General features: G+C 37.1%; 1 protein-coding gene across 9 annotated transcripts in view; it reads right to left on the minus strand.

The window, feature by feature from the left end:
- Nucleotides 1-14,204, minus strand: part of MLIP (muscular LMNA interacting protein) — a 123,630-nt gene that overhangs the window by 36,891 nt on the left and 72,535 nt on the right. For 7 of the 9 annotated variants that reach the window (XM_084515313.1, XM_084515308.1, XM_084515310.1 and 4 more), the window contains 5 exons: nucleotides 8,678-8,743; nucleotides 8,506-8,589; nucleotides 8,352-8,411; nucleotides 6,505-6,549; nucleotides 901-945 (listed from right to left, as the gene is read on the minus strand). In XM_084515313.1, the coding sequence (XP_084371439.1) occupies nucleotides 901-945; nucleotides 6,505-6,549; nucleotides 8,352-8,411; nucleotides 8,506-8,589; nucleotides 8,678-8,743 (300 nt within the window). The remainder of the gene's footprint in view (nucleotides 1-900; nucleotides 946-6,504; nucleotides 6,550-8,351; nucleotides 8,412-8,505; nucleotides 8,590-8,677; nucleotides 8,744-14,204) is intronic. The other 2 variants (XM_084515311.1, XM_084515309.1) reach the window with 1 other exon arrangement.

The raw sequence follows: 14,204 nt of genomic DNA on the forward strand, positions 1-14,204 counted from the left end.
ACAACAACAAGTAACTAGAAAAAGACCATGAAAAAAGCTTACTAAGCAGAAGAAATTGTTTCAGGAAGTCCCTAAAATTCCTTTAAATGAAATACAATAGGAAAATTCTCTCATTCACATCTAATTTTTTTCCTAAGTATTCATTAGTGGCCACTGTCACTAGGACAGTCTCTAGGACCTCTCTCCTGCTTCTTCAGAAAGTTTGGCTCCAAAAGGACTAAAATGTAATCAGAGCTAAAATGAACATTTGATGCATAATCTCATTTTCTTTATTTGAATTTGAAAAGGGACACTTTATTAGAGATTGTAGTGATAGGACAAGGGGTAACAGTTGTAGATATTCCATCCCTGGAAGCTCTCAAGGTCAGGCTGGATGGAGCTTTGATCTACCTGGTCTGGTGGGAGGTGTCCCTGCCCAAGGCAGGGGGTTTGGAACCAGATGACATTAAAGGTCCCTTCCAACCCAAACCATTCTGTGATTCTACGATTTTATTCTTGCTGACAACAAGTTAAACCAGGTTTGATTTATATCAGCGTGTAAGAAAAATATAGATGCCAAACTGTTATTGCATATAAACAAAATTGTAAAAGTGGAATATTAACAGTGTTCAACAAACAGCAGTAGGTTGTATAGTTGTCATACATCTCATGACTCAGCAAGACTCTCTAGTTTGTCATTTGGCCCATAGATTTACATAATTTCAGGATTTACATTTACTTAAAACAGATATGTGTTTGTTACAGAAGAAAGCAATGAAGTTCTGTAGGAAGCAATACAACTTTGTAGGAAGATATTGACTTTAGCTTCCTTCATAGGACTAAGCAAGCAAATAATAATGACTGGATTTTGTGCTTATGCAATTGTTGATAAACAGCATAGCAGAGTTATGCAATACATACCATCTGACTCTCTGCCACCGTAGGTGTTGATTTGTAAAGGTTGGCCTGCAAAAAAATGTAAATGTATTCAGTATTAACTAAAATAGTCATAGGAAGAAAAATCTTGAAAGATAAGTTTTTTCACTGTTGATGATTCACTGTTTCACTGTTGATGGTTCTTGAACGTTTAGCAAAAGTAATGCATTCGAAGTTGTCATTTTACTTGCACTTTTCTGAGGCCTTTCTAAAAGGAGGAAAAATGTATAGAGAGCAGTATGCTTAGGCACAGAAGATTTTAACAGTTACACAGTGAAATGCAATTATTAAGAGAAGTTAAAATATTGTCCTTACCAGTTTATCTCAAAGTATAGTCAAGTATGAATGTCTGTTGCTAAAGTCTTAGGGATACTTTTTCCCAAGTGCAAAAAAATATTTTGCTTGATTTAATTTTGGTAAAAGTAAACCCTGACCTTTCTAAATCTGTCATTATTTTGCAGTACCAATATTATTAACACTACCAGTTGTACAGGGATCTCAATTCAATCTTCTCATCCTTCTGACTTCACAGTATGAAAAGCAGAACAATCCTACTTTCCTGAACCACATTTTTTCCAAGTATACTCTGAAGAGCAGAAGCCATGTTTTCAAAATCACAGCTCAATGTGCTAAATGCAAAGTATTTATGTGTGTGAAATAGCCATGTGCCACACACTCATTTGCCCTCACTATGGTAAGATTTAGGATTTGTAGTGCATTGATCATCTCCTCCAAATTTTGTAGGGTGTTCTAGTGGATAACAGAATGCTTCTGTATAGATGGTATGCCCTTCCTTAACGTAGGAGTGATTAAAATTGATTTGAACTCTAAAAGGTGAATGCTCCTAAGCAAGGGTGAGAAAACGTGTACTGTAGTATGTAGTATGTAGTATGTAGTACGTAGTACGTAGTATGTAGTATGTAGTATGTGTACTGTACTTTTACAGCCTGGACCCTCCATGGAAGGATCACTATCACTGCAGTTGGACTCAACTATATCAACTAATATCACAGTTTAAAGCAGAAAAGCAATCTGAGCACATTTTGGAGAGGGAAGCACATGGTCTTCCTTTGTCTACCCATGACAAAGACCTTGCAGAGATTTGGCCACAGAACTCTAGATGTGGTTTCTGAAGTGCTAAATAGAAGTTTAATCACTCCCTGGACCTGCTGGTTCCAGTTCTGTGTCAATGGTGAGAATGATGTCACCAAAAGTCACGGTAGAGGACCACGCTCTGAACTCAAAGCACTCACATTTCTCAATACAGCCACTGGTGTTGGCAAGCTTCACACCTACACAAGGACAGCTGTGATTTAATATTAGATCTATATGAAATACATCTTCTGTTAAGGACAGAGTAAACTAGTGTTAGCTCTAGTGGCTGCTCACATACTAGGATCACTCTTTCATGTTGTTAACCAAGTGTGATAACCAATTTCACTGTGAACAAAAAAACATCAAAGCATTGCAGAACAAGCTACAAATACAAGACTCTGGAATTAAATGTCATTTCCAGTGGTACAAATTAAGAGTAAATATCATAGAATCATAGATTTATTTAGGTTGTAAAAGACCTCTAAGATCTTTGAGTCCAACCATTAACCACGTAGTGCCAAGTCTACCACTAAACCATGTCCCTAAGCACCACATCTACACATCTTTTGAATACCTTCAGGGATGGTGACTCAATCGCTTTCCCTGGGCAGCATATTCCATTGCATCACAACTCTTTCAGTGAAGAAATTTTTCCTAATATTGAACCTAAACCTCCCCTGGCGCAACTTGAGGTAATTTCCTCTTGTCCTATTTCTTGTTGATTGGGAGAAGAGATCGACCCTCTACATTGCTACAACTTCTTTTGCCTCTTTTGAGGTAGCTGTAGAGAGCAATAAAGTCTCTGCTGAGCCTCTTTTTCTCCAGACTAAACAACCACAGTTCCCTCAGCCGCTCCTCACAAGCCTTGTGTTCCAGGCCCTTCACCAGCTTTGTTGCCCTTCTCTGGACACTCTCAAGAACCTCAATGTCCTTCTTGTAGTGAGAGGCACAAAACTGAACACAGTAGTCGAAGTGCAGCCTCATCAGAGCTGAGTACAGGGAAACGATCACATCCCTAGTCCTGCTGGCCACAGTACTTCTGATACCAGCCAGGATGCTGTTGGCCTTCTTGGCCACCTGAGCACACTGCTGGCTCATATTCAGCCAGCTATCAACAAATACCCCCAGGTCCCTTTTCTGTCATTTCAGAGAGGTTGCCTGAATTGTGTATAAACATAGCCAATTACAGGTAAAGAAATACACTACTCATTTCTGCATGTGTGTGCACTTTTAGTTGCTTTGTGTACTCTCATTTTTTCACTTCTTTATGTTGCATGTCCATGGCAATTTAAAAAGATTTCTTTAGAACAGAACTGTAAAGAGCAAAAATGTAAACAATATGTACAGTGATTACTCCAGTTAATCACCAGAAGTTGTTTTTAAAATAATTGTAAGAGAGGCCACATGACAAAATGATAAATTTTCTAGAACTTGAAATTAAAGTTATGAAAGCTTTTCTTGGTGACAGTAATTACATGGAAACAAAATGACTAAGTAGATCTATCGGGGCACTCAATACCCATAAAAGTCCTTTATTTAGAGGATGATTATGTTTATATCACTACAAATCAGCGATATCACCCCAAAAGCCAACAGAGATGCACTAGTATAAAATGGTGAATGGGATCATGTCAAAGACTATACAGTTTAAAAAAGCTGTTAAACTAAAACTACAGTACGTTGTCAGCTGGTACAAACTGCTGTAATTTCACTGATGTCAGACCTTTTTACACACTTCCTTGCTATTTTTACTGTCATTTACATCCTTAAAATGTTCTGAAGTGTGTGTGAAGATGGAGTAACTGTGGTCAAGGCAAATTTAAAACATTTTAATTGTGAAAAGGTAGGATATTTCAACAATTTTGTGTAGTCTACTGATCCATATAACTGATAGAAATACCGCAAGGTGCATATATATACACATATGTGTGTGTGTTTTTAAATAAAACTTTGGCATACTGACAGATATTCTTATCCCTGAATCACAAACAAAAGTTTTTCTTTCTACTAAAATCACCTTTAAAGTAACATTTTGACAAGCGCCCCAATATCCAACATCATGTGTACAAAAAGATTAAGAAAACTGTATTTCTAAATTACCATATTATTTTTTCCAGTAAATTTAATTCTTTTGCACAAACGAAAAGCCTACTTAAAAAAAAAAAAAAAAAAAAAAAGTTTGCTAATAAAAGGCTGACTGAAGATCATTACTCCAAGACAGTTCACATGACACAACATGACAGTGGGAGCAACCTAGGGAGGTAACTCCCAGTTTGACATTATGAATAATTTTCCATACTATACTCAGTTCTTGATTTCTACCAATCAGAGACACTGATTGATTGTCTCAAAATAAGCATTTTGTTTCAAAACAAGCATCTTGTACCTACTACTAAAAAAATATAGGTCTCTGAGTCAAAAGTTCTCCTCTAGTCAGTGAAAGTCAACAAACACAGTGGCTCAGAGACCAGTCAGCAAGCTCACTTGTATGCTTTGGTCCAGACAAACTACCACTCTGGCCCATTCCAACTACTACTCTTCCAGACTGTTGTCCTCCATGATCTGGATGGTAGCACAGAGCATGCTGCTCCCATGGGTTGAAGGGATGAGGCCACTCTTGGTCTTGTGTAGGGTTGGGGTCTCACTTCGTGGGGAGGGAAGTGAATGGGGAAAAGAAGAAGACAACTCTATGAAAGAACACTTAATTGCACCCTCAACCTGAAGGCCAAAGGACAAGCCCCCATCTGGTTTATGTGTTGGGACAGATATAGCCTCTGTATGTCCCGCCAAGGAGGCAGAGCATGAGAGTGGGGAAGAGATGCAATGTAGAGGGTCTGGTGGGGATACTTGGCCCATCCCTTGTGTGACTGCTGCAGCATGCAATGACTGTGGAGTCCAGAAGAGCCTGGACCCACCAAGCTCAGCCCCCACAGTGCACCATGGAGAACATGGTTGGTTAACACAGTCATCTGATCTGTTATCAGGCACAAAACAATTGAACACATTTGTACAATGTATAAGAAAAGTTAGCCTACCCATAAGCATCTGCATTTTTCTCAAATGCATTTTTAAATATTGATTTGCTTCAATTATCTAGAATGTTCCAGAGAAGACTGGGAAGAAAGAGTTTTATAGTGTGATTTTCTATGTCAGTGAAGAAAACCTAACTGTATCTCTAGGTGTATAAATTGGATGCTTAAATGTATTGGAAGGTGTATGTCAGGCAGAGTTTTCGGTGCTGAAGATCTGTGCTGGAGAGGTAGTAATATATATTCTGTTCTCACAGACTACATCTTTTATTTCATTAAAAAGCACTCTTCCAATATCCTTTATAATTAGTATGAGCCAGCACAATCTGTCAAGTAAAAATCACAGTATGCAATAAAATATGCATACCACCACATTCAAGAAGCAAAATTGAATTGATCAGTCAAGCATTGTGCTGGCATAAAACTGGAAGGTTTCCATTGCTTTTGCTAGCACTGCTTTGATCTGAGGCTCAATAGAAAGTCTGAATGATGAATAGTAAGCAGAGATGTCTTACCATGTGGCTAGATGAGCTGTAAGTAAAATATGGTATCTGCATTAACTGTCTGTGCTAGTGAGAATTAGAATGTTAACTGGGTTTAATATTTCACTAATTGAAATGATGATTCAATATAGAGATTTTATTTTTATGTTGGAATGTGAGTATACATCAGAAAACCACTTCTGTTCTTCTTCTAAAGCTAAACAGTGGGTTTTCAGCCATCTCTACACCTTGGAAGGAAAAATTTGGATCATCCCCAAATTCTGATGGATAGGCAACAGACAAAACACTTCTTCAAAAGTAAGTTCCCTACACTTCAAATAAGTATGTCCTTCAGCACTTGTAATAGCCTTGTCAAACACCTGAGCTCTTGCCCCACACTTGAAACAAACAGCAACAAAGAATTGTGTAAATAAATCAACTTTAAGATCATATTTTCATAGGTAACATTATGAATAGACACATGCACTAAAGAGATTCCAGCCATGATGGATTTGGAGTAGAGGTAAGACATCTCAGCAACTTGTGGAGTGGAGTCATAGGACAAGGAGGAATGTCTTTAAACTAAGAGATGGTAGGTTTAGATTAGAAGGAAGAAATTCTTAACTATGAGGGTGGTAAGGCTTTCCCCGAGAAGCAGTAGATGCCCCATCCCTGGAAGTGTTTAAGGCCAGCTTGGAAGTGACTTGGAGCAACCTCCAAGTGGGAGGTGTCCCTGCCCATGACAGGGAGGTTGGAATCAGGTGGTCTTTAAGTTCCCTTCCAATCCAAACCATTCTATGATTCTATGAATTGCAGTTGCCCTAACATACTCTTTTTTACTAGGGACAGCACCTCACATCACAAGTAGATGCTTATATCTGCTACATGCCAACAAATCAAGTATGGCAGCAAGATGACCTTCAAAACCTACAAAATTAGACATTTCTGCATGCCAAATATAGAGTAATTATAAATGTACTTACATATCTGGTTTCGCGTCCAGCTGCTCTCTGCAGTGTTGATGACACCTTATACAAAATAAACAGATATCTCAACAGCAAAAAGTGGAGGACCAACATCACTGAGACATTGTTTATTGCTTAAATTCAAGAAAACTTCAGATTTCATGAGATACATGAAAATAAGGTATATTAAAGTTTCACTTTAATATATAGGTGTTTATTTTTTAAAATACTATTTCATTTTTACTCAAAGACATCAATCACACTCCATTGTAGTTGGTCTTTACATTATCCCTGAGAACTTTCATAATAAAATGTTTATTAGTAAACAACCACAGATGTGGTCGCTCTGTGGAATTTAACTTATATTTGCTCGCAATTATAACCTGAAACTGCCTCTTTCCATGTTCTTATTTTCTTTCATCTGACTAACCCATACTATTTCTAAGGCAGTTACTTTTAACAAACACTCTTTTTTGGTTCTCAGGACTCTCTTTCACCCCCAATTCAAGCACTTTGCTTAAACTTAAACTGAGATTCTCATCACATTTCTCTTGTTTCCTATGCTGCATCCTGTCAAGCCCACCTTCTGCTCTCTTTTCTTGCTGATCACTGATATCTTCTCTTTGGTAAAAAATCAGTTCTCAGTTGCCCAAGGAAGCTGGTTTTGGATTCTATAGTTCAGAAGTCCAACTTAGTAGCAGTGTTTCAACCACACAGGATTCAGTGCAAGTATTAGAAAATATTTCCTCACTACCAGTCTCTGCCTGCTTTTTCAGCTGCTGTCCTATTTCCTCCTTTCAGCTGCCTGAAGCCTGATTCACCACTGCATGCTGTTTGACAGAATTTCAAAAATGAAAATGAAGTTTGAAGTGTATATTGAATACACCTACCATCATGAAGGTTAGTTTGAATTCATTGATTTTTTTTTTATATTTTCCTGCCAAAAATTCCTTTTTTTTTTTTTTCATGACAGATTTCTGCCACTTTCTGTAGCTGTCTCCTATAGCTGCCAAGACCAAATTAAATGTACCTGGGGAAAACTGAGTAGAGGACCCTCCTCCTATGCTTAGTCATCCATTTGAATCCAGAAGACAGACCAATATAACTTAGTGAAGTTTAACACCAGTATAGAAAGCTGTACCTGCCTCTCATTACCTGTTTATTATTACCTGCCTCTTATTACCTGTTTCGGAGCTATCCATGTCAAGTGGACATAGAAGATATCTAATTCCCACAAGGGGCAAGAGTTAAAAGGAAATAAGGACTTCAGAACAATTCTACTAACTTAGAATTCTACTTAGATATTCCATTATTTGAAAACCAATACTGAATATAAATAATAATACAAATAAAAAAATCTGAGAGATGTTTTTAGTCATTGAAGCCATTGAAACATGGGCTCCTTTGTCATAAGGACCAATAGGTAGGACAAAATCTGGGAGATGGACACAGACTCTGAAATATGGAAGGCAAGCTATAAAGGCTTTCCACCTTGTGGATCCAGTGTTTGCAACACTAATAGACAGCTTCTAATTCATAGTATATTCTGTTTCTCTGGGGAGCCCATGCCCAACCACCCTCTCAGTGAAAAACCTTGTCCTACCATCCAGCCTGTCACAGCTCCCTCCTGATCTGTCAAGTCAGTATGACCCCTGACTTCAGGAAACCATCTTGCAATAGAAACTGCAGTAAATCCAAGGCTAAGGTTTTATCCTTCTAAATCTTTTAAATCACCAGATGCTTTACTGATGTTGGATCTCTTAACTGCAACTTTCTGTTGCTGAAGGCTTTGCAGATGTGCTTTTGTTTTCCTTGATGTCTACCTGGAAAGAGCCTTTGATGTGTGGGTGGGCTTATTCACCTACCTTGCCACCATCTGACTCTGTGTTCATCTGCAGGAAACTTGGAGAAGATTCACATCGGCGCTGGAAAATTATTTTTAACAGAGAAGAAATTTATTAAAGATGAGACAAAAATAAAGGAAGAGGAGAAAGTCAGTCCTACGTACTGATGGATTACCATGGTCAATGGGTCCTGCAGGACTTGATCAATGACAGCACATAGCTCTTCTGTTTGTTGTCTGAGTTGGGCAGGGGAGCACATCTGAAAAAGGAGGACACATCACTCAGTTAACAACAGAAAACAAAACTTTTGTTTTCACATAGAGATTTGAGGGATAAAACAGCACTACCTCTGAATGGGTGTCCAAAGCAGTGCCTTCAGTCACACTAGCAGTCTTGGTTGGCTCTTCTAATGCCTGAAATTCAAAAGATTTCACTGTTACATTAAGTTAATATATATATATACATGTATATTGTTAATAAGCAATCATGGAAAAAGAAGAAATTATAGTAGGGTTCTTTGGGTTACCATCTTCTGATCTTGAGTTTGAGGGTGTTTTTTTTTCAGAAAGAGTGTATTCAAGCTAGGTGACTCCTCCCTGCTTTGAAGATCAGAAAATACCATTATTTTAATATAACATTTGGTTTGTAATGTTTACATTGTCTTCTCCTTCAATAACACCCTACCTCTCCCACAGTGAATGTCACACAGTGAATGTGCTGGACAACAAAGGTACCGGGTGTCTGCCTGCCATGCACCATTGGAAGACAGCCACCAGCTGTAAGCAGGTGGGCAGGGCAGGGGTCCAAGCACACAGGAGGCCTGTTTGTTTCTTTCATTAGCTGTCTTCTTTAAAAAGTGCCTCCTGTTTAAAGAGGATAGTGATAATACATGGCAACAAAAATGGTGCTTGACATTTATGGATTTCAGCTTGAAAAGAGAATCGTATAAAGGAAAATATTCACAATACACTTGCGGTACCATACAAAACATGACCAGTCTATGCAACCACTTAATGCAGCTGCCACAATCTCTCCAAAACAAAAGGCACTCTTGTGCTTGGATATACCTTCAGCTTTCCAATGCCCACACTTGGAGCAAGTGTGAGAGCAGTGGAAACCAGTTTGCCAACCCCTCTCTTTTATCAGGAAACTCACAAAACACACACAAAAGCTAAACTTCGTTTCAGTGCTCAATGCCTTTTTCATCTTGTCCCAGAGTTGGTGAGGCACACTCTCACTGCCATCACCCATTTTTTCTTTGAAGCAATTTTCAAATAGACTCCATACTGAGACCAAAAATTACTCTGGAATCCTGCTGATACATGCAGCTGGACTACAGGAGAGGGACCAGCAGGGTTTGTGAATTTTTTTGTTTAACACTTATGTTTTTATGAAGTTTCACATTTGTCAGTCATTTGAAAACAAAACAAAACAAAACAAAACAAAACAAATCAAAACAAAACAAAACATTCCTATGCATATTCTGTGGCAATAATGTGTATCCAGTGAGGTACTTATTTGGGCTGCAGTTACCGAAGACATGTGTATGCTGGGAGGAAAATGGTAGAATGTTTTTAAGGAAAGAAAAAAAAAAAAAAAAAAAAAAAAAAAAAGAAGAAATAGACATATACTTGAGTAATTATTTATGAGTTTAATTTTGCTGAATATAACTGCTCCTGGCAAAATACATGTATAAACCATACATAAATGATCCTGCACAGAAGCATGTTTGTGATGTCTTCTATTAGAGAGTTCAATAGGAAAAAATGAAGTGTACAATGAAGAGTACTTTCTTTCCAAACACATTTCTTCCCTCCCTTCTAGCTCTAGGCAAACCTGTTGACTTTGAAGTAGTTGTAGTTCAAAAGGAAAAAAAAAAAAAAAAAAAGAGCTAAATAAATTAATGCAATATTCTCCACAGAGCAAAAATGAAAAGATATAAATGATCTTTCTCATTTCTCCTATCTCAGATCAACAGACAGACCTGTAGAAGAAGAGAGATCAGCTAAAGAGTGCTCAGCACTACACTCAGGTGCTGTGTCCACAGTTCAGTTTCAGTTAGATTACCTCCTCCTGTTAAATGTAAAATGAAATGGTAAAATGTAAAATTATGTGGTAAAATGTAAAATGAAGAAGAGTCTTTCCAGTACCTATCAAGGGCAGGACTGCTAAAGAAGCCTGTTGTAGAGAGATGAGTCTGAATGTGAATTAGGAAAAACAACCTGTTCCATTAAGAAATTGTCATCAGTCACATATTCAGAACACAGAATTTAAGGATTTTCTCAAAAACCTTGAGAAATCAGTAGAGTGATGAACATAATGTAGTAATTGTTTAAAAAATATATATATAAGTCTTTCCAATTCACTTCTCTAGGACAATAGCAGAGGGTGAACACAATTAAGGGTAGGGCATAGCTACCCAGAAGCTATTGATGGATCTTCCTAGACTATAGACACATCCACAAGTCTATGTCAAGAATCAAGATTCTGGATAATTTAAGTATCAAACATCCATCAATTTCAGTAGAAATTAGAAACCCAATTATCTATGAAGTTTGGAGCTTTCATTTACTCAGGTGGTTGCAGCACCAAAAAGAGGGAAAGAGAGAGAGAAGAAACAAAGATAACTCATTTTTAAGCATCCCTAACATCTGTAAAATAAATAAATAAATAAATAAATAAATAAAAATAAAAGGGAGGGGGAGATAAAAATAAAAACAAAAATAAAAAAATATGTAGGGAGATTTGCTTTAATCCATTGTTAGCTTTTCAAAACACAGCTTGTTTTTCTAGCAGTATTTTTTTGGTTGTTGTTGTTATGCATTACCACATAGAGAAAAATGTATGATTTAAAAAGTGTTACTGTCATTTCTGAACTCATTACTAGAGTTACCATGCAATAATATTATGATTAATTTAAAGCATTAGTGTTATCAACAGTACTGTTGATTAGCACTATCAACAGTGTTCAAGCTTTGCTTTCTATGCCAGTGGCCTAACAATACCAGAAGTGGAACATTCCAATTTTTTGATTATCTGAAAACTAATAGTAGGACCACAATTTAAAAGAGTGTAATTTAGAAAATGAAAATTTATTTTTGACAGAACTTAAATGTGCAGATGAAATAGCCAGTTGCTGAACTGCCAAATCTATTCTAATAAAAGGCAACTTAGAGGGTGTGATGCACACACTCCATTGATGTCAGTGATTACTATAACCCCTCCCTCCTCTTTCCCCCAAGCAATTTGGCAAGCAAAAAATTGCTGAAGCTGTATCAAAGAACGGGTAAATGATCTGACTGGGGTCTCCAGTATTCTTTTGAGAATTAAAGCTCTTGGCAACGTACAGGAAATATAGAAATTTGTTTCATTCACTAATGAATGACATCAATATTTTAACCTCAATCTGACATAGCCTCTCTACTGTCTTGTGAACACCCTGTGCTGAGCAAAACCCACGAATTTTCCTGTTCTTTTATTTCTCTTGCAGGTTTTTCCTATTAATATGTTTTTGAAGTCCTCAGTACATGCAAAAAAAAAAATATTCTGTATAATGGAATTTCATGTACCCTCTGTTCCTACAAATGATTCCTTAAAGATCCTGGGAAATGATATTGTAAAGACCTGGCTACTCTTCCTCTTATAAAATTAATATTGAAAGCTGCTTTATTTTTTTTTTTAATTAAAAATTTAAAATTAATATTTAAAAGGAAGAAAGAGGAAGTTTATAGCCTAATCCTCTATTGTCATGTCTGGTTATTATTAAAGACAAATTAGGTCCTTTAGCACTCTAGAACTGCACACATGATGTTCTTTTTCTTACCATTAGGTATTAAATTCTAGCCTTCAGAAGACTTTTTACATGAACATATAATCTGAAAGCAAGAAATTCACCTAGTAAGTGCACACTGGAAGTAATTGATGAAAAATACAATCTTTTATATCAAAATGTTCTTAAAATGTTTTCAGAAATGCTTTTTGGATCCAGGATGATCATCACATATTCAAAAACAGACAGTTGTCTAGTTGCTAGGTTTATTATTAAGATCTTTTTTTCTACATTTATTTAAGAAATTGCAGTCCTCTGCTTGTACTTAGTTGATAAATACAAGGCAGATAAGCCAACAGCACTTTCATTTGCACATCCAGTTACATATAATACTTTCAGAAGACTTGAGTGCTCCTTTGTGAAACAGGTGTACTTAATAGTAAAACCTATCATCCTTGTTTCACCTCATTCAGATATGGATGAAGTCTGAGCAGAACACTAGCAGCCAGCCCAAAGCTTTCATAACCAGGTTTTCTTCCCTGGACAAACCTTTTCTTTTCTGGACAAACACAACAATCCCAAATACCCCTGCATAAACTTTGCTGTAGACCACAGACCACTGAATTGTTGAGAGAAGACTTCTTTTACTTTTCAGTTCCAAGAAGTTCAATAGAGTGTTGGGGTTGCACCTCAAATTTGAAATAGTTCTGAAGATGAAGTAGGATCTGGAGTAAGGGACTGTCTACTTAAAGTTAGGAATTTATCCACATCTCCCTGAAATAGACTCTTCATGACAAATTATTTTGAGGGAAAGATATTTTTGTAGGTATTTGATAAATAAAATCTCTAAATACTAGATATATTACTTTTGGAAGGTATATACTACCCGATTAGGACTGGAATTTTGAATTGGATTGTGATCTCATCTCTATAACTGTAGAGGCTATTCAAGAGTGAATGTCAGTGGAAGGGTGACTCACTGATTCAATAATAAAAAGACCAGAAGGAACCACAGTGATCACCTAGTCTCACCTTTTCTTTAAACCACACAACTGCCTAGACTTATTGTATGAAGTGCCAGAAAAGTGTCCTGTCTTGATCGTTTAATTTCTATGGTAAAGTACCCATTTCAGTCTCTGGATTTTTTTTTTCTCATGGGTAAGTAATTCTTGCTGTTAAACTTTTGCCTTATGCCTACATCAAGCAAGTTCTGCATCCTCTTCTAGCCAGTGGATGCCGTTATCTGTTAACTCTTCTGCAGAAGAGTTCGTTGTCACTGTCTGAGGACCTGCTGCATCATTTTGAATCTGTGTGGTGATCATGGCACTGTTGGCTGACCATGGACACCACCACTTCTGCTGTCCCTGATCTATGTGTGGGACAGTGCCCATGCTGGTGAGGACGTTGTCCTACCAGCCTTGCTGTTATGCCAGCTTCTGGTTCATCTTTCATGAGGAGCAACACACTGTTGCTGCTCCCAGACAGAGCCTGACCATGATGCTGAGCACAAGTCCCTTAAAAACAAGGTTTTGCTGTTCTGTCTGTGAAAGAATTTACAGCTGTATCCTCCAAGAGATATCCTGAATTTGAATTTTTCTGATCAGACCATGGGTGATAAAAGGAATATCATGTTCATACAAGCTAAAACAGTTAGAAAGCTTGCCAGCTATGGGATTTGATTATATTAAACCACTTCTGGGCTTGCCAAATTATATGTATATGTAGTCAATGAGCTTCTTCTTTGCTGCTAATGAGCATAGATTTGAACAATTCTCTTTGACTGAGAGTACTTAAGAATAAAAGTGTGTCCTAGAAAAGTTGTTAAGATGATGATAGCCTAACAGTTTCATAAGGAGAAGTTAAAAAATGCTGGCTGAAATTAAAGCATTTACACACACATAAAAAAAAAAAAAAAAAAAAAAAAAAAAAGGTTACTTGAGAAAGAAAGACACAATGAGACAATTCAGGGTCAAAGCATTTTACGTTATATGACGTATCACTGACAGTTTTCTTTCATATGATCTAATTATTACTGCATATAAATTGTCACTAGATCGCCTGCATCATAGATCTGATTGAACCCATTTTCTCGTGACCACTCAAAT

Source organism: Aythya ferina (genome assembly GCF_964211825.1).
Source record: "Aythya ferina genome assembly, chromosome: 3".
Lineage (NCBI taxonomy): Eukaryota > Metazoa > Chordata > Aves > Anseriformes > Anatidae > Aythya > Aythya ferina.